This window comes from Diceros bicornis, chromosome 7, assembly GCF_020826845.1.
Source record: "Diceros bicornis minor isolate mBicDic1 chromosome 7, mDicBic1.mat.cur, whole genome shotgun sequence".
Classification (NCBI taxonomy): Eukaryota; Metazoa; Chordata; class Mammalia; order Perissodactyla; family Rhinocerotidae; genus Diceros; species Diceros bicornis.
The window spans coordinates 26,999,001-27,026,164 of record NC_080746.1 but is presented as its reverse complement, the minus strand read 5'-3'; the positions used below and the strand labels follow the sequence as shown (position 1 = coordinate 27,026,164).

The following is a 27,164-nucleotide window of genomic DNA, read 5'->3' as shown; positions in this document are numbered from 1 at the left end:
ACCTCAGAGGAGATTAATTTTTTCATAAGCATTTTATGGATTTAAAATCCTTGTAACTTCTTAAGTATGAATTGATTTGTGGTTTGAGAAATAAATGCACTAGATATTAGAGCTTGTGTGTACTAAGAACCAGAAATAAAAAAACAGTGTTAGTAATACCCACATAATGGAACCATTGGTGTCAAAACAACCTTTCTTTTGGGGCCGGCCCGGTGGCGCAAGCGGTTGAGTGCGCGCGCTCCGCTGCGGCGGCCCGGGGTTCGCTGGTTCGGATCCCGGGCGCGCACCGACGCACTGCTTGGTAAGCCATGCTGTGGCGGCGTCCCATATAAAGTGGAGGAAGATGGGCACAAATGTTAGCCCAGGGCCGTCTTCCTCAGCAAAAAAAGAGGAGGATTGGCGGATGTTAGCTCAGGGCTGATCTCCTCACAAAAAAAAAAAAAAAAAAAAAACAACCTTTCTTTTTTTTGCTCGAGGAAGATTAGCCCTGAGCTAACATCTGTGCCACTCTTCCTCTATTTTGTATATGGGTTGCCACCACAGCGTGGCTTGATGAGTGGTGTAGGTCTGTGTCGGGGACCTGAAACTGCCAACCCAGGCCGCCAAAGCAGAGTGTGCCAGGCTCAACCACTGTGCCATGGGGCCTGCCCTCAAAACAACTTTCTTGTACTTAAATCATAATATTATTGCAGATGTACTAACTGATTTTCATAATAACCATTATCAATCTAAAAATATAATTTATTAATCACTTTTCACAAACCTCTATTTTAGTAAGTTTGTTGGTTTTGATTTTATGGTGTTTTATTAAGCATTTTTGTATTCATCAATATCAATAATAGTTTATTAAATGAATTGTTCTTTTTGTGCATATTTATTACTATAATGTAACAGTTGCAACTAATGTGTGTCTTCTTAAAGCTTCTGATAATTCTTGTTTCCTAGATCAGTCACTCCTTTCTTATTTTTCCTTGGGTAGTTCCCTGTGGTACAGAGTTAAAAAACCAATCAGCTGGAAAGCTTAAAGTCTGAGATTTTGCAAATTTAGCTTCTATACAGTTGGCACGATCTCTTTAGGTGGAATGAAATTTATACGTAATAGTGGTATTCGAGGTTTACCAGACACTTAAATTTTGTATGTTTTACGTTTATTATTAAACTCTCCCAACCACCCTATGAGATAGGTACTTTTATTACCCTCAGTTTATAACTAAAGCACAGAGGTTAAGTAACTTGCTCTTACACAGCTCATAAGTGGTAGAGCTTGAATTCAAATCCATTTTTTTAACTACTCCACCAAAGACTTTTACTCATATTGTCTACTCTTCTAATAGAGCCTACATCAGATTAGTTTACTAGGTACTACCAGTGGTACTACTGGCTCTAATTTGAGGAAAATAATCCAAATCTTGCTCAAAGGTGAGTTACTTCTTGTCACTCGCTCATCAAAGCAGGCATAGAACCTCTGCAACTCCCCATCTCAGATGGTTCACTCAGCATTCACTTAGCATAAGTAAGCAGTGGCTTTGTATTTTTAATATCTTGCAGTAGTGGTTTTAGGACATTAGCTAGGTGCTGATCTGTATATTTTGTTAAAGTACTCTTAACTCCTCACCGTTGGACACAGCTTAGTTATCATAGGATGTTTCCCAGTGTTCATAGAATAAATTACTGTAATGGGAGGAAGAATGTTGAGTCGCAAACAATGTATTGCAGTCATTTTGCTTTCTAAGTAATCATTTTCCTAGTTTAAAAATTTAAGTTTGTACTCGTAAATTAGAGCTATTTAAAAAATATGCTCTATTTTTTAGCTGAAAGATAGCTTTATTTATCTTACATGTTCATTTGTCACATTGTCATGTAGTTTCCAGTGCTTCAACATCAGGACAGCATAGTTTTAGTAATAGAAGAATTTTAAAGGTTGTTTATGTCTAACATTGATCTTATTCACACTTAAACCCCCTTAGCATTGGGGTTAATAAGTTTAATAAGTAGTTAATAAGTCTAATCATTTTATTTCTGGACAGTATTTTGGGTGCTTCTCATTAGCTATAGAGCAGTAAATGCACTCAGTTTTGGAAAGTGTATTGCCAGAGTTAAATTGTTAATATAAAGCAGCATGTACCTAATCATCTGTTTTTTGTATATTCACACACAGCAGAAAGAACCATCTAAATCCAGTGTCAAGAGAAAAGTGACCAAGGTCGCAGAAGCAAAAAAAGTAATGAAGAGAAATTTTAAAGTGAATAAGAAAATAACATTTACTGATGAAGGGGAGGTAAGATTCTTAAACGCTTCGTTTCTCAGGTACGTTCCAAGTATTATAAGGAGTTTGACTCTCCTGCTGACTTACCATTCATTAATGAGAAAATAGTTTCTGTAAAGCATGCTAGGCAGTTCCTTTCACTGTTGCTGTAGGCATTTCATCAACTATACATCTGTAGGCAAGAATGCCTTACTGACAATAAACGAGATACTTCTAGGTGATAATGACGCATAGATGGTTTTGAACTTTATAAATGTTGTTTTCATAGATTAAGTTTTTTTGTGATGATGTCCATCGATGTTCTCTGGGAACAAGAGCAAGAATAGTAACACAACTACTTGCCACAGCTGCTTTTGCTAGACTCAAAAAAGTCTCTGCTTTGCAGTTCATCAATTTTAGAAGTGCTACTGCCATGTTTCTTCCTGGACTGGCTGTGAGAGGGAATTCTCTGCTTTAAAAAAATCTTAGACACATAGATGCCTGGTTTTCATCTCACCATTACCTTGGTCTTAGTGTAAATAAATGCCCACAGAGTAGGGAAGAGGTTACTATTCACAGATTGCTCATGAAAGGTCACTCTAGTACATAATAATATTATTTTTGTTTTTAAAGAAGAAAGAGATCTGGCAAGTCAAGTGACTTACGAGTAATGGCTAGTTAGTAGTCATAGCAGCATCTTCTGAATATCATCTCTTAGTTTCACACTCACCAACCTACAGCTTTCCTTGTTCATCCTAATACAGCAAACAGTACCCCACACCCACCATAATCTCATTTCCCTTGCCTTGTCTTTTTTTTCCTTCATGGCACTTATTATGTGACGTTGCAGCCTATATTTATTTGCTTATTGTCCTTTTCTTCCACTCCAGTGGAGTGAGGGAATGTATTGGTTGACTTTGCTCACTGCTCTGTCCCCAGGACTTAGAATAGTGCCTATCATATAGTAAACCCTCAGAAAAGGTTCATTGAATGAGTGAACCATTTTCTAATATCCCAATAAAAATAACAGCTTTTTATACTGACTATAATGTATCACATCAAATATTTCATCATCATTAATATAAATGCTGCCTAAGTAGTCTATATCCAATGGAGTATGTTTCCTTTTAATTTTGAAGTTAACAAAGATTTGGATGTTACTTTGGGGAAGGGGGCTTTGCTTCAGAAGGCCAGATTTGCACTAAGAATATGGAGTAAAATGGTGTATAAATTATGTGAGAACTAACAAACAGTACAATTCAAAGTTGTTGGAAGCTGCAGAGGAAGCCTATGTAACTGATAAGTAATGAGTCTTTATGAAATTACTAAAAAGAGGTCAGCACCTGAGAAGCACACTAAACTAGAATATAGTTTCATTACATCAGATGCTTATTGTAAAATAAAATTAGTACTATTAGTATAATGTTATTAGTGTTAGAGGTTCTTTCCTGTGCTCCTAAATTTAACTGCACAGATTATACAAATTAGCTCCAAGATGAGTGTAAACCCTTAACTATAAAACGTTTCAGTGTAAACTTATTGCTGATAGGAGCCCTGTGTGGCTGTGAGCTACATTGAAACTTTTGAATCTAAAACTCTGAAAGAAATGCTATTATTCGTTCAGCCCACAGAGGGATGAACTTTTTTCACTCTGATGGAAAAAGGAGTGAGGAATCAGAGCAATGGATGCCATTCTCACTGTCACAACTAATCCCTCTCACTGCTTCTTCGGTGTCAGTGACTGCTAGCGTGGCTGCTCATGTGGTAATATTTGTGACCCTCATTCACTGCCAAAAGTTGAGACTCTGTAGGAGTCTCATCTTGAAGAATGGCTATGGTGGTGACAAGAGTGAGAGGAGGCATTAATACCTGTGATGTGTTTGCCTGCAACTTCAATTTGCCTGCTGGTTAATTAGTGGTCTTTCAAAACAGTGGTAGCTACTTAAATGCTTTTGGCAACCAGTTATTAGATAAGATAAGAGAATAGGTTTTGTCTAAATTGTCTTAATTTTACAGTTTTAGACCTGGAAGATTATTGAGTCAAAGACACAGATGCCCAGAGATTGAGTAATTTACTCAGGATTATGCAGTGGGCTAGTGAAAAAGTCAGGACATTAAGTCAGGTCCCCTGACTCCCAGATCGGTACCCTGACTTCATAGTACCTTGTTCCTCACAATAAACTGTATGTGTAAAATTGTGTATATTTGAGTAAGCCCATGAAATCCAGACTAATTTTCTCCTTTATGCTTAGTTATTTTAGTCTTTTGTATAGTACTAGCTGATAATGTGATTCATCGATCACTTGTGAGCATCTGATATGTGCCAGGTACTGTGTTGGGCCTGAGAATACAAGAACAAGGTAGACTACTGCCCTCAAGGAGATTAATTCTAGTAGAAAAACAGGAAAGTAAAACAATGTATTATGGTGAGAGAAGAGTTGGAAGTACACAGAAGGTGCCATGGCAGCTGGTGGGGCTGCACTCTGGTCAGCTGGCTACTGCCCTGTGCAGATCATTCGGAGCCAAGTGAATGGAGTAGAGCATACTATGAACACTGACATGATGTTGAAGCAGCTACTTTCTCCTCCAATTTACCTTCTCCTCCAATTTTATGAAATTTTCCTTTAATCCTGCTCTTATTGGATTATGACAGCATTACTTTATCCTGACTGGGACAGTCTTTCTGTGGCTTGCTCGCTTTAATTATAAAGTTTGTTAGAAAGTTTGAGAAATACAAGTTGTAAGGCAGAAAGTGGGTATACATACGCACCATTTCAAAATCATTATACAAAAGGAAATGGTTTTCTGTTGATGTTCTCTGTCTCCCACCCCATACTTACCTTTTTCCTGTCTGCAGTTAGTTCAGCAGTGGCCACAAATGCAGAAATCTGTCTCGAAGGATACTGAGGAAGAGGAGGACACTGGTGGTATCAACTTAGATAAAGCAAAGGAACGGCTTCAGGAAGAGGACAAATTTGATAAAGAAGAATATAGGAAAAAAATTAAGGCAAAGCATCGGGTAAGCTTTCCATCTCAAATTAATACTGAGTGAAATTTGGGGCTGGCCCGGTGGCATAGTGGTTAAGTGCATGCACTCTGCTGCGGTGGCCTGGGGTTTGCAGGTTTGGATCCCGGGCGCACACCGACGCACCGCTTGTCAAGCCACGCTGTGGTGGCATCCCATATGAGGTAGAGGAAGATGGGCACGGATGTTAGCCCAGGGCCAATCTTCCTCAGCAAAAAAAAGGAGGAGGATTGGCAGCAGATGTTAGCTCAGGGATAATCTTCCTCACAAAAAAAATACTGAGTGAAATTTAATATGTCCCTTAGTATATCTAAATATTCATTAGATATTCATTAATAACCATACTACTTTCTTCTTTGCTTTCTCTCACACTTCTTTTTCTGTGGCTATTTTGTCATTTTCTTCTATTTCTGGCTATTTCTTCTTTCTTCCTGCTGGTGAAGTCTTTGCATACTTGCTAGTTTCTGAGAAGGTTACCTAAATCTGCTTTTGGTTGAGGTAACCCAAATAATATTAGTGATTTTTTTAATTAATTTTTTTATTCTGAGATAATTTTAGTTGCACATGTAGTTGTAAGAAGTAATACAGAGAGATCCCATGTGCTCCATTTCTATAATTTTTGTCATTTTAAGAATGTTATATAAATGAAACTGTGTAGTATGTAGCCTTTTGAGATTGACTTTTTTCACTCAGCATAATTCTCTGTAGATTCATCCAAGTTGTTGTATTAATACTTCATTCTTTCTGTTACTGAGTAGGCTTCCATGGTATGGATATACCACAATTTGTTTCACCATTCATCCATGTGAGCGACATTAGTGGTGTTTTCCAGCTTCAACTTATTTCTTTCCATAGCAATTTACTTGATAATGGATATAAGATTAAACTTATGTTTAAAAAAAAAAAGACTCTTGTAAGAGGAGTGCTTCTATTTAAGCATGTGCCCTGTTGACCTCAAACTTGGCAGTTCTCTGTTATCCTTGAAATGGGTTACTCTATTCTGGTCACTCATGATATTACTGTCTTTTCACACTACTTAATTTCCATAAAAGTGGACATTTCACTAGATAAATGAGTCCGTTAATGAAATAAAACAGATTTACATTTTTCAAGAAGTTCCTGCAGCATACCCTTGAGACAGTGAATGATTTCAGGGTAACAGTATCATACCCAAGAATCACTGCTATAATATTAAGTTCTTTGTTAAGAAACTAGTAAGCCTTTGGTTGTAGACATTATTAACTTTGTCCTGGCAAGGATTGTTGTAGTTTTTGACTTCTGTTTGACCTTGTAATTTAATGGCCCAGGAAACTTTTTTTTCATAGAGCAGCAATTCTTATTTCTTTAAGATTTGATGCAGTTTCACAGTAGCATTTGATGAATAAGAAAAAGTAGATATTAAAAATAGCTTCAGGGATGGAAATGAATGGTGATAAAAACATTTCAGAAATATGGAGAACAAATGAACCTGAAATGTACTGGTTGCAGTTGTTCAGTTTTTATGTTATTGAGAGAACTAAACATTTCCTGTATTGCTACTTTTACTATAGTACTTTAAATTGAAATTTGGCATTAATAATTTGTTGTTAAAATATTTAATAATATTAAGAGTGTCAGCAGCTTGCCATGTTTTAGCTTGCAGTCTAGATTATTTATCCAGGGGATGACTGAGCATAAGAACATTTTATCCTTAATTTTTAAATTGTAGCCAGCAGTAAAAGAAATATAAAGAATTTACATAAAATAAAGGCTGCCCCCCTTTCTTATCTTCCCTTTCACCCTCTTTGCCCCATGTGTGAAAGTTATCCAGGTTGTGTAATATTGTTTCTGAAACCTTTAAAAATTTAATTTCAAATTGAATAATTGTATAGTGTTTTTGTGCTAGGCTTTGCCCTAGGCTGTGAAGATAGAATACCTAAAATACATGAGTTCCTCTGTCCCAGGAAGATTATAATTAAATCATAGTTAACTATGGATATTCTGTCACTGCTCCACAGCTTTTTGTACCTCTATTTTTTTACATTAAAAATTTCGAAATGAATATTATATTCACAATGTTCCAAAATCAAGATCATAAAAAAGCTAATGTTCAGAAGTCTTGCTTCTGCCCGTACCTGTTATTCTTATTCATACCTCCACCCCATAGGTAACTATTTTTATTAATTATTAATGTATCTTTTATTAATTATTAATGTGTCTTTCCAGTTTATTTATATACAAATACAAGTAAATAGAAATACATATTCCTATTTTCTACCTTTGTTACATGAAAGGTAGTATACTGTATATAGATTGTTTTGTACTTTACCATTTTCACTTATTTTTGAGCTTTTAAATAATTCAGTTTCTTTGCACCATTGTTAAAAGGTTGCATATGGTTTTTGAACTCCCATTGTGATTATCTCACAGCAAGATTGAGCAGAGCAGTTTTGGGCTGACCTAATAGTGAGAAAAATCACAAGAACTTTACATACTACTGTTTTGAAGTCAGTACCTCTGTAACTAAAAGATACATAAGATCTTTTAAAAAACAAGTCAACACTTGTTATTTTATATAATAAAATAGGTATTTTCTACACAAGGTGGCCCATGGCATACTTTCTCTATCGGAGGTTGAAAATATTATGTAGCCTGAAAAAAGCAGAAGGAAGTAACTAAAATAGTCGTCTTTCTATTCTACTTTAATGTAAATGCTACCTGACACAATATGATTAGTTTCTTGGTATTTTCATCAGTGAAATTATTATTTATGGATATATATATATTTGTGTATTAGAGAAAACTGCATGTTTGTGAGCACTTTGGAATTAGTATGTTTGTTACAATAGCATACATGAGACACAATACAGGTGCTCAAATCAGTTATGCACCAAGGTGCTGTGGACTGGATTTCTGCCTAGAAAACACGTGGAATATTTTTTTAAATGGCAAGTTTTAACATTTGACGTAATGTTTGTGAAAAGAGTATTGTACGGTATGGTGGAATACTTGGATTTGTGTCCTGTCTCTGGCATTACCTACTCCAATTGGGACCACCAGTCACTAGTTTGGACTGCACTTTCCTATTCTGGAAAATGAGGGAATGGGAGTTAATACCAGATGATCAGAGAGATCCTCTGGCCCTGTGTGTATAGGTAAGTCAGGGGAATATAATTATCCTTTCTTATTTGAAAAGTGAAATTTTAATTTGTCATTTTTCCCTGCTGACAAATCAGGTTCCTTGCTTGATGATAAGGCTTCCTTCTTGTTCACTTATTTTCCAATGGCTACTAAAATTTTACTTTAAGAACTAAATATATTCTGAAAAACTAAACGTATTATTAATCCTGCATGGATTATTTTATCTTAATTGCTTTATCTGAATGCATTATTGGTTTTGAAATCAAATTTTTTTCCCTAATTGAGTATATTACTTACTATAATGACAATTCTTAGTTCTTGTAGCATAAAGTTTTACCTTGGGCAAATGTAATTATGTTCCCCTTGAAGCTGTCACTCATTATTTTGTTATTCCTATGAAAGTATACTGAGAATAATTGTTATGTCCCTAAAGAATATTTGAAATACTGACTTTAGGGTCTAAGAATAAACTTTACTTCATGAAGATAGAAAATTTTGACACAAAATTATGAATGAGGTATGTTCCTAAAAGAATTTCATGCGTCAAAAAACTCCGTAAAATCTGTAACATAATTCTATGTTTGACACATATTATATTTTTAAAAATATGTATCAATTTTAGAAGTCTTCATAAGCGTAGGAATGTTCTTTCAGCATGTTCAAAGTATTTCATGCTTATATTTTTGTTTTAAAAAGATAAGCTATTTAATAGATAAGTGAATTTAGTCTTTTTTTTTTTTTTAATTTTTTGTTTATTGCAGTAACATTGGTTTATAACATTGTAAAAGTTTCAGGTGTACATCATTGTACTTCTATTTCTGCATAGATTACATCATGTTCACCACCAAAATACTAATTACAACCCATCACCACACACATGTACCGAATTATCCCTTTCACCCTCCTCCCTCCCCCCTTCCCCTCTGGTAACCACCAATCCAATCTCTGTCCCTATGTGTTTGTTTATTGTTGTTATTATCTACTACTTAATGAAGGAAATCATACGGTATTTGACCTTCTCCCTCTGACTTATTTCACTTTGCATTATACCCTCAATGTCCATCCATGTTGTCACAAATGGCTGGATTTCATCCTTTCTTATGGCTGAGTAGTATTCCATTGTGTATATATACCACAGCTTCTTTGTCCATTCGTCCCTTGATGGGCACCTAGGTTGCTTCCAAGTCTTGGCTATTGTGAATAATGCTGCAATGAACACAGGGGTGCATGTACCTTTGCAAATTGGTGTTTTCAAGTTCTTTGGATAAATACCCAACAGTGGAATAGCTGGATCATATGGTAGTTCTATCCTTGATTTTTTGAGGAATCTCCATACTGTTTTCCATAGTGGCTGCACCAGTTTGCACTCCCACCAGCAGTGTATGAGAGTTCCCTTCTCTCCACATCCTCTCCAACACATGTTGTTTCCTGTCTTGTTAATTATAGCCATTCTGACGGGCGTGAGGTGATATCTCATTGTAGTTTTGATTTGCATTTCCCTGATAGTTAGTGATTTTGAACATCTTTTCATGTGTCTGTTGGCCATCTGTATATCTTCTTTGGAGAAATGTCTGTTCAGGTCTTTTGCCCATTTTTTAATTGGGTTGTTAGTTTTTTTGTTGTTGAGATGCATGAGTTCTTTATATATTTTGGAGATTAAGCCCTTATCAGATGTATGGTTTGCAAATATCTTCTCCCAATTGTTAGGTTGTCTTTTCGTTTTGTTGATGGTCTCCTTTGCTGTGCAGAAGCTTTTTAGTTTGATGTAGTCCCATTTGTTTATTTTTTCTATTGTCTTAATGATCCTGTTTGAAAGTAGTTGTTTGCTCCTGCTGTTTAAAAGTCACGGCCTGGCATCATAGTTTTGAATGTGTATTCAGTCTTTGTAATGTAGGACTCAGCTATTCATTTTTTCCCACCTGTTTTTCCTCCATGCTATTATACCTGTCCTTGGCTCATATTTTCATCTATGAAATTCTGAAAGCTGTGTAATTCCTACTGTGACTCAAGTAAATATCTTTGTTCTAAAGGTTTAGAAACTCAGCAATAAGAATTTTAATTAGTTTATAGCAAAAAAAAAAAAAAAAAAAGGCCATACAGTTTACAGCATCACTGGGAGTAGAATTTAGCTGCCTGCTTGCCGGAACTCATAGCTACTCACTCTGTGGACTTCAGGGGCCCTTATGTTAACTGCTTTGGGTCACTCAATCAGCAGCTTTATTTCTCTTCACGAGCCTTCATTGTAGCCATTACGTGTCATTTTCTTCTGAGACCGTTCTGGTCTTCAGCTTTCCCTGGCAGTTTTTAAGTAGCTGTACTTAACTAGGCCTGTTACTATTTTCTGTGCTGAACCTCTTGAAGCCATTCATCAGAAGCAAAATTATAGCAAAAGCTATAATTTTTACATATAAAACCTTTAGTAAATTGTAAAGGCAAAAGCCCTGTTTTTGCATGGAAACAATGTGGTTTCCAACAATTTAATCAGAACTGTGAAAGATGGGCCACGGATCACATCATTGAAAGGTTTTTACTCTAATGGAGTGAAAAGCTGCTCTGTGGTGTGTCATCATTTTTAGCTCTGAAGGATTACTTGTATTTAGGGTGATAATATCTGCTGTAACAGCTGAGAGTGGAGGAAAGCTTATTCATTATGAAGTTCTCTTTCATTCCCTTGAAATTGCTTCAAGTGCTTTATCCATTTTGGATTGTGTGTTTAGATAACATAGCCATGTCAAGATATGGGTCTGGACTGCTTGCCAAGATGGTACAGCATTGCTGTGGGGTCCCTTACTACTAGCACGAACATAAGGAAGTTACGAAAGAATTAAAGGGACTTTTTAGAAAATCTGTTTTCTTGTTGACACAGAATTGAGTTGGCACGGAATCCAGGTGTCTTAAACATAAATTTATATGACAGTCAAAAAGGAGGGAAGCAGTAATCAGGCATCTCAGGAATAGTAATAACGAGAATATTAACAGTAACAAGTAGCGGGTAGTTAATTGAGCCCTGCTCTAAGTGCTTTATATGTATTATCATATTATATGCTAACAATTAACTTCTGAAATAAATGAGCTAGCTTCATTTTACAGATGATAAAACTAAAACTTAGAAGAATCAGGTAATTTGTCCAAGGCCCCACAGCTTAAGAACAGCAGCCCTGGAACTCTTACCAAGGTCTTTGTTACTCTACAGACTTTGTTTTTAACTATGCAGCTGTGTTGCTACGTATGTCAAACCATCAGGCATTCTCTTACAACAGGGTAACTGAAGCAATGAATCAAAAGGTGGAGGATTATAACAGAAGTGGAGACTTTCAAGGAGTGACAAATGAGGTTAAGGGACTAAGCCTCTGGTGCCTAATTCTCATATAGACTTTATGAGTAAAGCTTATTTGCATGAAAGGAAAAAAGATCCTCTTCCTGTACAACCCTACCCCCCTGCCAGTTTTAGTCCCTCATACCACCATCACAATCAGGTTTATTATAAAAAAGGAGCTAGGGGCCAGTCTGGTGGCACAGCAGTTAAGTGCACGCGCTCGGCTTTGGTGGCCCAGGGTTCGCAGGTTGGGATCCCGGGTGCAGACCGTCACACCGCTTGTCAAGCCATGCTGTGGCGGTGTCCCATATAAAGTAGAGGAAGATGGGCATGGATGTTAGCCCAGGGCCAGTCTTCCTCAGCAAAAAAAAGAGGAGGATTGGCAGCGAATGTTAGCTCAGGGCTGATCTTCCTCACAAAAAAAAAAAAAAAAAAGGAGCCAGCCTTTAACTATGGAACTTTTGCCTGTAATTTGGAGGTGTCTGCCTGGGAGGTGTCTATTCTTATTCTCGGGAGCTTTATAGCATCTTGTGATATTCATTTCACCGTCGCGGTACTTGGGCCCTCCCTTGTATCCAGCATCAAAAATGAGACGAATACTCAAAATTGCATAGATCTTATCAACTGCATGGCAAGTCTTTGAGCTGTTTATTACCTCTATTTTTATTGTTCTTTGTTTTTTGTTTTTGTTTTTTTAAATACATACGGTGTTTGAGAGGTGAGGTGGTTGTTAGGTTGATGGTGAATAGCTGGAGACTGGGGTTGAGGAGCAGGGGCAGAGGTTTGGTGCTAATGGAATTAAGGAGTCTAATAAGATTAGGTCATAGACTACAAAGACTACGGGAAGCGGGACTGTGTCTGTTTTGCCCATCCCTATATACCCAGAGCTTACCATGGGGCCTGGCACATGTGAATATTTGAAGGAATTAATTAGTGAATCAGTGTTTCTGTGTAAATTTGTTTTTCTCCCTGTCTTCGTATCCTTCTTTGAGTTGTTACAGATTTATGTATGGAAGACCAATTTTTTATGTTGTTCAAACAAGACTCTGTAGAATAGGTAACAGATCAGAGAACTTAGTGTTCTGAGTTCCTGGGAGGGATTTAGGTTTACTGGGATTTTGTTCTTGGAGGGCAGGGGTTGTTTTCGGTTCCAAAAATCCTTGTAATCTTTGCTTTACTCATGTTTGTTGGGCCAATTTTCTTTCCTGAAAAAGAAGTTCCTGTAATACTGTATTAAGGAGAGATGTCCCCTCCCTCTCTGTGTGAATGCTGGGAACTTAGTTCCTTACCAAACTGACATAGTTGCCTGAGACTCATTCAAATAGGTTTTGCTTCTACCACCTGCTGAAAATGAGTTATATTTCTGAATCTGCAAATTTCCAAGATTGCCATAGAAAGAAAATGGTGTTTAAATACATAGTCCTGACTGCTGATGAAATTCATGTTTCATGGCACTTTCTTTTCTGTAAGCTAAGGACCTGTAGTGTGTGAGAAGCCAAAAGAAGTCTAATAACATCTATAAAGGGAGTATTTTGTACCTTGTAATGTGATTTTTTTGTTTTCCTGTACCTTGTCAATTTGATTTTTGTTATTGAATTTCATGCTTTTCTTATACTTAATCATTTGTAGCATGGCAGAACCAAAGATAAAATTTTGCCTTTTTGTGTGGCATAAAATAGCTTTTGGTACCAATCTATCCTCAAAAATGAAATAGGAAAATAAAAGATTTAAAGCATTTGAATCACAATTCAGTTATATTTTTTCTCTCAAGTCACTGTACTCCAACCTTTTATCTTTATGTCTTGTCATTGATTGCATCTATAATTCATATACTCTTCTTTAAAAAAATTTTTTTCCCCTACCTTAGTGAAGGAAAAAAATGTACTTTCTTCCCTATTCCCAAATTTTGGATTACCGTAATTCTATTTCCTGTTCTCCTCTCTTTAAAGACTAATGTTTACTCTTCCCTGTTTTCAATAGAGTGCTAACATAGCTTTTTAAGATAAGAAAGAAAAGCTTTCTAATTTTTCTTTTCTTTAACCCAGTATTGAATGTTTGTTCTTTTTATTGCATTTCAGTTTCATGTCCTGGTCATGTTCACTTCATATTGTAAAGGTTTTGGATAGCCCTCATCCATCTGAGACTTGTGGCAGAAATCTTAAAAGGAGAAATTATCCCCATTTGCAGGCACATGTGAATTCTGATAGCCAGTTTAAATCTTAAAGTTAAAATATCTTTCATTGACTATAATGAATTAATACTATAATTAATAATAATTATAATTATTAATTATACTTATTAAAACTTTAATTATAATTAATTATAATTATTATTTAATTATATTTATAGTTTATAATTTATAATAGTTTAATTATAACTTATTAATTATAATTAACTATAATACTTTAATAATAAGAATGAATAAGTATAATTATATAATAATATATATAATTTTTATATTATAAATTTATATTTATATATAATATTATATATATATTTAATATATAAATAATAAGTATAATTCATAGTATAATGAATTAATAGTGTTCAGTAGTACTGGACAGTTGTCAATGTGTTTCTTTCTGCTATGAATAAAATTGCTAGATGAAAAGCCCCAGAATAGGGATTGTTTACTTGTGTAGAAAGGGTTTTTCTGATGTGAACATATTGAGATTTTATTCTTTGGAACTTTGAAATGCCATTTTCAGATACTTCAACGTGTTGGGAGAAGGCCAGTTATTGAATAATTACAACAAAAATTTGTGTGACTGTTAAATGTGGTTAATTATCTATTTTTCCTGCACAGGAGACTGGCAAAAGTTAAGTAAAGGTACACAAAATGCTATTGAAGAAAAAATGCTATCAGGATGAAAAGACCCATATGGTAGCAGACATTAATAATAAAAGGAAATTTAACATTTGTCTAAAACATATTGATAAGATAAAAACACTGTGTATGAATCTACAAAGCTAAATAAACTTTCTAAGGGAGGAGAGAGGGGTTCTTAGAAGTGTCCTGGAGTTGAGAGAGTGAGGCCGTTGGCTCCACAGACCCAGTTTTAGTTTCAGGTCCATCACTTACTGGTTGTGTGACAGCAGCCAAGTTACTTACTTTGATCTTTACTGTTTTTCATCTAAAAAATGGGAATCATAATACCTCAAAAGTTTTGTTACATACATTTAAAAATATATGTAAAATGCCTAGCATGCTGCTGATACTCAACAATTCAGAGCTATTATTGTTAGTAAGAAAATAACAATAATAATAATAATGTGCTAATGGATAAATACCTTTTTATGAAAGCACAATTTTATTGCTCTCTGTAGTTATTTGATGTTTTTATAGCTGTAGTTTTAAAATTACGCAGCACAACACTAGAAAGTCACTGTGATCTTTGTAGAATAACATAAAATACTGCTATGCTAATTTTACTTTCCAAAACATGAAAACATTTTTTCTTGTAGAAAATAGAACTAAATTGTGTGTATGGGATAGAAGAGAGATGCAGTTAAAAATACATGCACCCAGGGGCCGGCCTGGTGGCGCAAGCGGTTAAGTGCACGCGCTCCGCTGCGGGGGCCCAGGGTTCACCGGTTCGGATCCCGGGCACACACCGATGCACCACTTGTCAAGCCATGCTGTGGCGGCGTCCCATATAAAGTGGAGGAAGATGGGCATAGATGTTAGCCCAGGACCAGTCTTCCTCAGCAAAAAGAGGAGGATTGGCAGATCTTAGCTCAGGGCCACTCTTCCTCACACACACAAAAAAATGCACCCACAAACTAAAGCTAGTGCTCAAAGTAAGCATAATTATGATCAGTTGTTTTAAATGTTTTTCTTTAATAGTATTTTGCTACTTTCATTTTTTTGTAGTCTGCTAACGCTCACAGAAAATCAGTAATTGGTGCCCACTTTTATGAAAAATTTGGGTGCAAATGTTTAGAAACTACCACCCATTAACATTTTTTCCTTCTACAAATTGAGGAAACATTGAGGTTATTTCACTTTAGTGGAAGAACAACTCTCATAAGCTCACTAGAGGATCAGTTCAGGGATAGTGTGATAATACTGTTGCATTAATTGGCTGCTCATTAAAATAATACTCGGTATTATTTTCTTCTGTTATTAAAATCACTTCTGTTAAAGTCTCCAAACTCTGACATTTTAATTTTTAACACTAGACTTAGCACATGAAGACCCAGATTTGAGGTCAGTCTCTGTCACTTACTAAGCTCTTTGACAATGAACAAGTCAAAAACTGTAAGTTTTTGTTGCTTCATCTTTCTTTTTCCTCTGACCTTGGTCCTGAAACTTCTAAGTAATCTTTAGAATGTTCCCTTGTGTAAATTGTACATTAAGTTTTACCTGCCCTTTTAGGTGTATGTTTTATTTGGAAGTCAAACTACTAGTCATTTTCTCCAAAACTGGGGTAGAGAAAGAATAATAATCACACAGAAGAATATTTTAACATTATGCATTATTTAGGGGTGTGACACATTCACAGTTACCATTTGAATTTGAAGTTTTGTTAGTTTCACTTAGAATTTAGCTTTCCTACTGTGCAATCTGAAGCTATAGAAACTGAATCGACAAGCTCTATGAGTGCCCTCCTCTTTGCATTAATTCGTATTTAACCGCCTTTGAAACTTTGAAAATTTGTTTTCTCACTTTATCAAAAAGGAGTCTATAAACCTAGGTAAGGTAGATAGTAGCAATTGCCTGTTCTTCTCAATGCTGCTGTAAGCAAGAGAGTAGCCTCAAGTCTATCGTCAGTGTGTGTATTAGAATTGATTCTTAAATCTGGAGAAAGCCATGTATATATAAAGCATAATGGTAAGGATAGAGTGCCCAGACTTAGAAAACTTGTTAATTCTCACATTAATGGATGTTTAATGTAATAGACGATCATGGTTGCAGTTTCATATTAATTCATGAAAAGAAAATTATTTGCTGTTTATTCTCTTTCTACAGTGACCTAGTAGTTCATTAAAATTTTTAAAAAATATAAATTGTTAGTTATGGACTTTGGATTGAGAGGAGCCTTTTTATTGTTTTAACATTTCATTTTTGAAGAAGAAAAGAGGTTTTTTATTTAAAACAAAATTCTTTTCAACTTTTGCTGGGTCATTTTGTTGTTTTGAATTCAAATATTGTACATATTTATTTTTCTTTTCTTAAAAAATGTTAGTGTTGCATTTACTGTCTATTTTATAATTAGAAAACTAATGTGGAAATTATAAAGCAATTTAATAAAATAACATGCTTTATAAGAATGATCTTCCATTGTGTTTTGTTTGGAAAAATATTGCCACTTTTCTAAGAACCCCAAAGATGAGGATTTCATATCCTTTATAAATTCTGCTTTTAGACAGAGGAAAAGGGAACTAGTCATTATTGTGTTTTTTCCCTTCCTTTCGTTCTAATAGCCACATTTTGTACCAGTCATATGTCAGACATTGTGCTAAGCATTTATATATTTTATATAATTCTTATACCAATTTTATGAAATGTGTGCTCCTATTATCTCCATGTTCAGATGAGAAAATGAGAGTTAGAGGATATAAATAAGTTGCCCCAAACTGTGCTGCTAGTAAGTCAGTCAAACTGGGATTTGATTCCAGATGTTTGACACATATGTAATGATTATCAATGCTTAAACCAGTCCCATAATGGGTAAATATTTATTGAAAAATGAATGCCACTTACCAGTTGTCTTTAAAAAAAAAAAAAAGCATTATGAATGTATAGTCTGATTTACACCTAGTAGACAGTTTAAATGTTGCTAATTTTCCTCCTCTTCCTGTAGGAGAAAAGACTGAAAGAAAGGGAAGCCAGAAGAGAGGCCATCAAGAGACAAGCAAAGGTAAGGGTTTATATCCTAATGAGAAAATGTTTGTAACACTGAATGGAATTTAAATACTTTTCCATATGCGTTTTATATTTATTTAGACATCTGACATTCATGGGTTAAGTCCATGCCTGTCATTTACTTTCTCATATTCATTCGTTTCCTCTGTGATGCAAGATGAAAAAATGCATAAGGTAATTTGTTTACTGGCCTTTGCCCTACTGCCCCCGCCACCTTTTTCCATTATATTTTGTGCCTATTAAATATAGGAGACGTTGACTCTGTTGGCCAGACCTGATAGGATTCTAAACTATATCATCTTTAGACTAAGTAGACAGCCCTTGTGAACCCAACTTGATAATAGATAATTCTGAAAGCACTGGTTGCTTCAGTTCAACTTCTAGAATCTAGGGGAAAGCACTCTATATCTCCCACCTCCACTATATTCTGTAAAAAAAAATTTTCAGCAAGTATATATGTACCGTTTTCCTGAGATATGTACAATAGCAAACACCATGCATGTGCAGCTGTAATTTTTGTCTGGTTTGTTTGACACCGAGAAAGGGTCAGCTTCTGCATTCTGAGGACGTTTAATGGAAATGATTTCCTAGAACCAGGGCCCAGTAACATATGTCATTTCTCATGCTGTATCTCATTGTGCTATGCCTGGCTAGCCATGATTTCATCCTGGTAGTTAGCAAAGATCCAACTCCCTTGAGTAAGCCCGTAATGTTCTTTTTTATTTTTTTCTGTGCTGGCCATAGCACTTAGAGAGCAAGTCAGAGATGATAACTCATGCTGTAGTTCTGAAGTGGGAAGCAATTACTCTACAGTGTAAGATGAAAAGACTGCTTATATTCAGTATTAAATATTACTCTGTCTTCAAAGGTGCCCGAAAATGAGAGCTACAGTGTGTGCAGCCTGACTGCTAAATCTGGTGATAGATTCTGCATATGCTTTTAAAATGCAGACGGGAACTGTCATGGCATAGAAAGTAGATCTTACGGGCTGTAGAGGGAAAAATTTAAATTTAAGAAGAAAAATCTTAAATCTAATGAAAGCATTTGATATTTATGAATATTCCTTGTTCAGCATAAAAATAAACCTATCTTATTTCACTGAGAAGCTCTCATTTCTGCATGTAAAATTGTAAAGTGGAAGATACAATCTGGAGCCTCTCACTATATTTTCTGTGTGTGCGTTCATGCATATTTGTGTATATTACTAAATATGGTTTATTTTTTATACTTGTTGATGCTGTTTGCTTCATTTTTCAGAGTGTTTTAAGCTGTCAGAAATTATTCTCACCCTTGAGCGTGCCTCTTGTGCCTCTTCTTTTATTTCTCTATAAGTTGGTGTATGTATTTGGTTTTGATATTGTGCCAGCTGGAAATAAACAAAAACCTGTAAAGGCTGTCAGGTAGGGTTTTCCGTTGGGGCAGATCTCTGAAGTGAACTCCTCAAACCAAGCCCATCCCTCCATTCCCCACCCCCTCCTACATTTGTCGTGTATGTTTGTTTCCTGACATTTAAGAAAGGAGGAGTACTTTCTTGTCAAGAGGACATCTCATTTTTGTATAACCACTAAGGATTGTACTGGGAACAAAAGGATTGTACTGGGAACAAATAGAAGAGGCTGTGCAGCTGATGAGGCTTTGCTGCTCAGCCAGGAGCTTTGAGTAGACAGGCTTTGTTTCAGTATTGCTCTAAATAGTTGAGCTGCCTCCATTTCAGAACCTTGTCTGACTGCTCAGAGACAGCAGCCCTCTTGTAAGAGTGATGTTAGCAGAGAGATGAGTGGATGGGTTGTAGCCAGACTCAAACATTCCTCGAGATACCAGGGACTGGCAGCAGTGACAGATTCAGGCTGACTGACGGAGCCCAAGGAATTAGCTTGGACCAACCTTTTTTGCACCCAGCTTCTTTTCAAATGAAAGTGACAGGGGATGAAGGCTCTTAGGGCTGTTCAGATGCCCCTTGGAAACAGACCCAGAAGATATTATTTGGAGGGACTCGGTAACAGGATGGTGGCCGAAAGTTCTGTGATGTCTAAGAAGAAATATATGATATCGGTGAATTATCAGGTTTCCCTGTTGTCTCTGTATGTGTGCTTTAAATTATGAATATGACTTAGTTTTAGAGTAAACTTTGTCCTCTCTTTAATATGGTTTGCACATAGTCATTGCGTGACTTGAGGCGGTTGCCTTCTGAGGCCCTTTAGTCAGCTTCAATCTAGAGCATCCTTCAATCCACAAAGATATGCGAAGATAAGCAAAAGATACCTTAGTGGTGAAAGAAAGTGATATTTGCAGACTTACTATACCAGGAAGTGTAGGCTTACCCATTTATAGCTATTGTAAGAAAGAAATGCATAGAAACTAAAAGTGTGAGAAGAGGAGACTCACATAACTGTCTTTCTACCTCGTTTTTGTGCTTCATTCATCAAGCATGTTATATGAGGAGGAACATAGAGGACACAGTGTTTCCTTAAAAATTAGAGAAAAGTGTTTCAATGAAAATCAATGGAATTATCTTTGTTTCCCAGAAAAGAAAAGGCTTAATGATAATGTGAGTTTTCAATCTTATAAATGATGATGGTGGTTCTCTCGTCTCTGACATATTGAAAGTATTTCTAAGAAAAATTGCTTTAAAGTCTGAGTATGGTAGAATATAGTTAGAATGGACCTCTCAGGAATCTGATACAACTTATGTTAAAACATAGGTCTAAGGATCTTCTAGAATAGGTTATGTGCAGTGTCAGGAGTAGGAGAGAAACATGAAGTTGAAACTCTTAAGAAGGTTTTCTGGGTACCCAGTATTTAGTGATTTTGGGTGATAGAGGTCTTTAGGGTATCAAAACTTTATTAAGCAGAGAAATATTTGAACTGCACAATGGACTTTTACTTTAGCTAGTAGAATATTATATGTTCATGTAAGTTAGAAATTTTAAATTGAGATCTGAAAAAATAGTTGTAGCAATGATAAGTAGACCACATTGCTTTTTTGGGTTCAGGGAGGTTACATAATCCTGGAGATACAACTTCAACTCATTATCTAACTGGATTTCCTCATGTTACTTTGATGGTCACAACTCCTTACACTAACCTTTTGGTGGCTGAAAGGATTTTGCAGAAATGTAAAGAAACAGCAGTGGTGAAACTTGAGGAAATAGATCCCCAGAAATATTTCAGTGCTATGCTGCTTTTGAAAAGAAGTAGAATTTATTAAACAAAAGTATGAGATTGATAGAACTGAACACTGAGTATGGAGGAGCAAAGAGTAGGGAACAGCTCAGAGGCACTTCAATACTGGATAGTTAAGCATTGCTTTGAATATATTACAGATGCTGCTTCTAGTTGTTAATTTTAGATGTGGGGAAAATTATATTAAAATAACTAAAATGATGTCACGTGTTTTGAGGTTGAAGTTTTATAGTAGTAAATTTTAACTTGATTTCCTGGTTTTTATTGTTTTTGTTTTTTTTATTTTGGTGACCCTGGGGCACTTTATTTATTTATTTGAACAATTAGTAGTCTTAGGAAATAATTTTTGGATACCTAAGGTGGTCTCAATTAGTTCTTTCAGGATAAGAGATCCAAAGAAATAGAAGTTGTATAATTTTAGTTGTATAATTTTTAATGAATAGACCTGAAAGATTGTCTGGAGTGGTTTCCTAATCTACTGATCTATAACGTCTTTTTCTCTGGCCACGAAGTAGTTTCATAAAGCAAAGCTAAACTTACTCATTTTGATATTACGTTCTTTCTTTTTTTTGGTGCTGGAATATCCTTTCATTTATGAAATAATAATGATGATTTTTAAACAAAGTAAAAACCCTATGTCAGTCCTTTAAAATCTTTTTTGAACTTTTCCTGGTCTGTGACTTTTAAGTGTGGCATCCACTGATTGGCTCCAGTAGTTTTAAATGGTTCACTGAGTGGCCTAGGAGTTCTGTGGAGATACCTCAGGGCCTCTCCAGGAGACGAGAGGGTTATTTGGGCAGGACTCTAGATTCTCATTTTGTCTTCAATCAGAGCAGCCCCACTTTTTTTTCTATGTATACTGACCTTCCAGGGAAGCTTTTGAAGTAATGGTTCTACTTAAATACATACATACATACTTAATATTTTTAAATTACCCAAATAAATTAAGGTTAAAAACAAATAAATGACATACCCATTGTCACTGGCTTCTTGGTGGTGGAACTGGTATATATACTCAGGCTCCTTGAATCCTCATTACCTGTTATTGTTATTGCCCCATGCTGTTTCTGCATATTACTTTTTACCTCTTTTATTTTCTATTTTTTCTCTTAAAAACACAAACCTGATCTATGGTACATGGGCTAACAACTATTCATAGAAAATTACTAATAGCAAATACATTGGGTAAGGAGAGGACTCCGAACTGAGATTTAGAAAGCAGGCTATGTCTTTCTTTACATTGCTGGGTGACCCCTGACGTGTTATTTCCCTTTCTGGACCTTTTCTCGTCATGTGTAAAATGAAGGACATATATGGCATAGTCATTTTTAATCATGTTTCAATTTTTGTGGTCCCATGTACTCTTGATCTGAGCTGAGATATGTAACAGAAAGTATGAATTGTACTCAACATAATTCCTAGTACAGATCCTCAGCCATTCTCAACGTTTGTGGATAACTCCTGTCCTCATATTTTACTATAGGCTTATCTGCTGAAGGATTCTCTCTCCTTATAGAGCTACAAATAGACATTAATAAATATTGGTTAATGGTCATTCCCAACTTTTCTAGGTCTTAATAAGCCTTTGCATTTATTCCTTTTTGGCAGTGCTTTATTGACTAACACCAAATTAACATTTTTCACTTTGGGGGAAAATCCTTCCTCATTCCATGTGTTTCATATAACCCTTCCAACACCCCCTCCCTTTTTTCTTTTTTGGCATTTCATGATTTTGAGATTTTACTAGTCTCTTTGTTCTGAATATGGTTAGGATTTCAAGGGCTCTAGAGGATCAGTTTATTTTAAACCAAACTGCTTTTGATACAGTTAAAAACAAGATAATGGAAACATGAATTTGTTTATAGTCTTCAATTCCCAGGGAAACAAAGGTATTCCCTGAAAGTAAATTGCTCTCCCATTTGGAGGTTCTGAAGTCTTCCAGGGCACTATTTGCTGCACTGATACAATCACTTGTTTAATGGTGCCCTAAATGAGTCATTCAGTTTCTCTAAGCAAACTGCTCAAATAATACCTTGTTTTAGTGCTATAATAAGACCTATTATGCTATCCTTCTACTTTTTGAATGAACAACACTGAGTCTTTTTAGATAATGTGTTTTTTTTTCCCTTTAATATCTACCCAAGTAAGCAATGAAAACCCAAGTAGGTTTAGCTTTTATTGTGATTCTAGTGTTGGTTTGCTTGGAGATTAATGTAGTGATTTTTTTTTTTCTTTCTTTGGTGATAATGAAGAAGGGGATTACTAAATTTGAACTTTCAACTATGTTGGATTATTTAAGAGGTGCTTTCAGTGTTCCCTTGTCAGAGAATTATCCATCTCTAGTCATGAAAATTTGAAGTTTACTATGGAAAAAGGAGAAGCCCGGATTGTGGTATCATCCTCATGGTGAATACATGCTGTTCTTTTCAGACTCAGCTGATGGGTTCTCCCTTTTATGAAGATTTTTCTTACCCTCTCAGATATAATGGACTCCTGCTTTTATAACTCCTGCTGCAGTCTCCTGCATAAAGCATCTGATAATTTATAGCACTTACTTGGATATGTCTGTCTTTCCCACTCAGCTCTAAGTCTTGTTCTTTATATTCCTATCATAGTGCTTACTTCATAATAAGCACTTAATAAATATTGGAATGAATGACTGAGTGGGTGAATGAATAAATGAATGGCTTAAAAGGATCCAGAGCACAGACTTAAAAATTCTTCTAAAATATTTTTTGTTGTGGTAAAATGTACATAATGTAAAATTTACTATTTTAACAATCCTTAAGTGTACCATTTGGCAGCATTAATTACGTTTACAGTGCTGTACAACCATCCCCACTGTCCATTTCCAGAACCTTCTCATCATCCTGGACTAAAACTTATGCCCCTTAAACAGTACCTCCCCATTCCTACCTCTCCCCAGAGTACAAACTTCTTTTTTTCGGTGAGGAAGACTGGCCCTGAACTAACATCTATGTCAGTTTTCTTCTATTTTGTATGTGGGATGCCACCACAGCATGGCTTTATGAGAGCAGTGTGTATGTCGGCGCCCCGATCCAAACCCATGAATCCTGGGCTGCTGAAGCGGAGCATGTGAATTTAACCACTACACCACCAGGCCAGGCCCAGAGAGTACAAACTTTTAAAGAGAAAACTCTTATATTCCACATCATTCTTTAGCAGATGAGGAAGTAGAACGGCCCTTGATGAATAGGTGATTCTTCCAAGGTCTTACAATTAAATAACAGCAAAACTGGGCATGAACCCAGGTCCCCGGGTGCCTACGTGTGTGCTTTTTCATTCTATCTTAAACCCTCCTTATAACAACGTAGAACACTGAATGTAGTTTAGAGTTTTATTAGATTTATTTTATTTGAGGTGTCACATATACAAATATTACAAATTTAATACTGCTCTCATTCACAATCTCAACACTTACTAAAGACTGTAACCCAAGTAATGTTGAAAGTTTCAATAGCATCAATGTTAAATTTACCAAAGATTTTGTGAAGAGTATCCATTTTTTTTGCCTCTAGAATAAATAGGAATTGTAATAGCAACATTAGTTTGGAGTATATCTTACGTGGCCAATGTAAAGCATAATAGTAATTAGTAGCTGCTATCATGATTGACTGCTTACTGTGTTACAAATACTGTGATTAAAAGGCTTCACATGAATTATTGCTTTAATCCTCACAAACAGTGCTGTGAGGTAACTGGTATTATTTATCTCCATTTTGTAGATGAGGAAATTGAGGCTTAGGAAGTTTATGCAACTGTCCCAAGATTCCATAGCTAGGATATAGCAAAGCCTAGACTTGAATCTACTTTACAGGATTCTAAAACCTTGACACATAAGCATTAGGTTGTACTGTCACCTCATTTTCAAGGTAATCAAGAGTACTCACCTTTGAAAGTCTTAAAAGCTGAAACAAAAATTGTAAGTAAACACTTCCTTCTCCTGGAATTGTTCTCCTTATCCACAATTAGTTCCTTTTTATAGCAGGTACATTAAGAAACAGAAGTTAGTTACATAACCATTGGCAGATACAGAGTGTTGTTAATTTCCTACTAGTTTCTTTTTTTTCATTAATTTTTTATTGGGGTAACATTAGTTTATGACATTATATAAATTTTAGGTGTACATCATTATTTTTCAATTTCTGTGTAGCCTACATTGTTTACCACCCAAAGTCTAATTGCCATCTTACTAGTTTCTATAAAACTTCACTATAATCCAGGTGGTCAAGTTTTTTCTTATAAGTGAAATATTATGAAACAATTTACCATTATTTCCAGCCATGGAAATGAGTTAAACATGCTATATTCTCCTATACTTCTTTACCTTTACACAAGCTTTCCCTGTCCTTCACTGCTTCTTCTTTCTAGCACTGTTTGCCTTCTGAAGCCTTTCCTGCCTCCTTCAGGTAGATTCAGGCATTTCTTACTTTCTGCTCCACTATACTTTTTGTACATTATTCTGCCATGATACTTAGTGATTGTCTCTGTCAACACTAGACTGTTGCAGCAACTGAATTTTTTCATAGCTGGCACATAGTAAATGCTTGTAAATATTTATTGACTGTATCAATGAATACAGGTATATTCATTCTTAGCATTAACCTGTAAATGTTAACTTTATGTCACTTAGAGCCTCCTTGAAAGCCAGCAGCTGGGCCCATAGAATACAGTGGAGTTGCATCATGTGCATTTAAATTTCTGCCAAACTGTGAATGTACCAACACACTCAGTGCTCTTCAAGTTGCTGCACCTCTCTTCCCTCATCTTGTTTTTTCATCACAATGTCAAACAAATCCACTAACTTATATTAAGGTTATAGATCCTTAATATTAAAATAGAGTGTAGTAAACTCTGTTTAAGGATCCCTTTAGAATATTTGACCCATATCCTATTTGCTAAGAATTTAGTAAATTACCTTAAAGGTTGAGCTGTCTTAGTGTATACATATTGGTTTTCCTTTTCTTCCCTCCTTTTGTCTAACTTAGAGGTCCTCAAGCTTTAGTGTAGTTAAATATACAAAACTAGGTGTATCGTACTTTATGGGTGACAGAGGGGACATTCTAGGGTAGTTTGATCATGTCAGTCTTCACCTTCCTTGCTGATTTTGGAACCTAACTCCCATAAAAGTTGTGATTTCCTTCTGTCACCTAGTACCTTGCTCATTTATATTTGTTAATTGACCAAAATAGTGGATTCTACTAAAACTACTTTGTTGGCAATGTCATGGTTAATATTGTATTTGATGCCGTTGAACATGGGTTGCCTGAATAATTGCAACCTTATTAAAATATGGTTAGACCATGAGAGAGCTAGCACTCAGATCCAGATCTATCTCCACCTCCTGACTTGTGACCACTGAGGGCTGTGCAGTGGGCGTTAAGGTTAAGAGTGATCTTAAACCTGTCCTGTGCAGGCCATTAACCCTGAGAAAAAGAAATTTTTCAGAAAACAAGTCAGACTTGTTGCTTTTTAAACTTGCAATGCAATACCAGATTAGTTTGAGACAGAATTTTAATGACTGTTTCAGGAGGTATTTCTTCTAATACTTCTTAAAGAATGTTGTTTCTTTTATAAAATTTGCAAAATAAAATGTTCTAACCAGATAAAATTGGGGGAAAATAGACTCAAAACACATTTGAATAAGGTGCTATAAAAGCGCTCATATGCTTTTATATCATGCTCTTGCACTCTCTCTCTCACTCTCATATATATATAATTCCTTTGATATGTAATAGACGATAATTGTATTATTAAATGGTCTGATGCACTCTGCTCAGTCGGGTGGTCATTTAGGTCCATTCCAGTACATTAGGACTCTGAGTTCAGATTGGACCAAAACAGAATAAATCAGTTCCGTTGATGCTCTTTATACTCAGTCATGGTTTATTCTGCTTATCTCAAGTTAGACATAATTTGATGTTTATATGCTTGAGTTGATAGTTTATAGAGAAATCTTCTCTAACAGAACAAATTAACTTATTTGAATCATTGCAGTCGACTGGTAATTGTATGGTTGAGTGTGTGTGTTCCAGTGGATAATATATATTTTACTTTGTAGAAACTTTGTATGTGTGCATGTGTGTGTGACCATCATGATTGTGGAGACTGATACTTAGAATCACTGACCCATCTATTTATATGTATCACCATTCACTAATGGTCTGTATGATAAGATAACTTTGTTTGGCTGTTAGTAAAGCAGTTGCAGTTGCCTGGGCCAGCCCCATGGTGTAGTGGTTAAGTTTGATGCACTCCACTTCAGTGACCCGGGGTTTGCTGGTTCGGATCCTGGGCACAGACTTACACCACTCGTCAGCAGTGCTGTGGTGGCAACCCACATACAAAATAGAGGAAGATTGACAGAGATGTTAGCTTAGGCCTA

General features: G+C 35.7%; 1 protein-coding gene across 2 annotated transcripts in view; it reads left to right on the top strand.

The window, feature by feature from the left end:
* The window catches only part of DDX10 (DEAD-box helicase 10), a 286,412-nt gene that overhangs the window by 159,955 nt on the left and 99,293 nt on the right, over window positions 1–27,164 (top strand). The window contains exons 14-16 of one of the 2 annotated variants that reach the window (XM_058545265.1): window positions 2,162–2,278; window positions 5,103–5,264; window positions 17,514–17,570. In XM_058545265.1, the coding sequence (XP_058401248.1) occupies window positions 2,162–2,278; window positions 5,103–5,264; window positions 17,514–17,570 (336 nt within the window). Of the gene's footprint in view, window positions 1–2,158; window positions 2,279–5,102; window positions 5,265–17,513; window positions 17,571–27,164 lie in introns of both variants that reach the window. The other variant, XM_058545267.1, reaches the window with a different exon arrangement.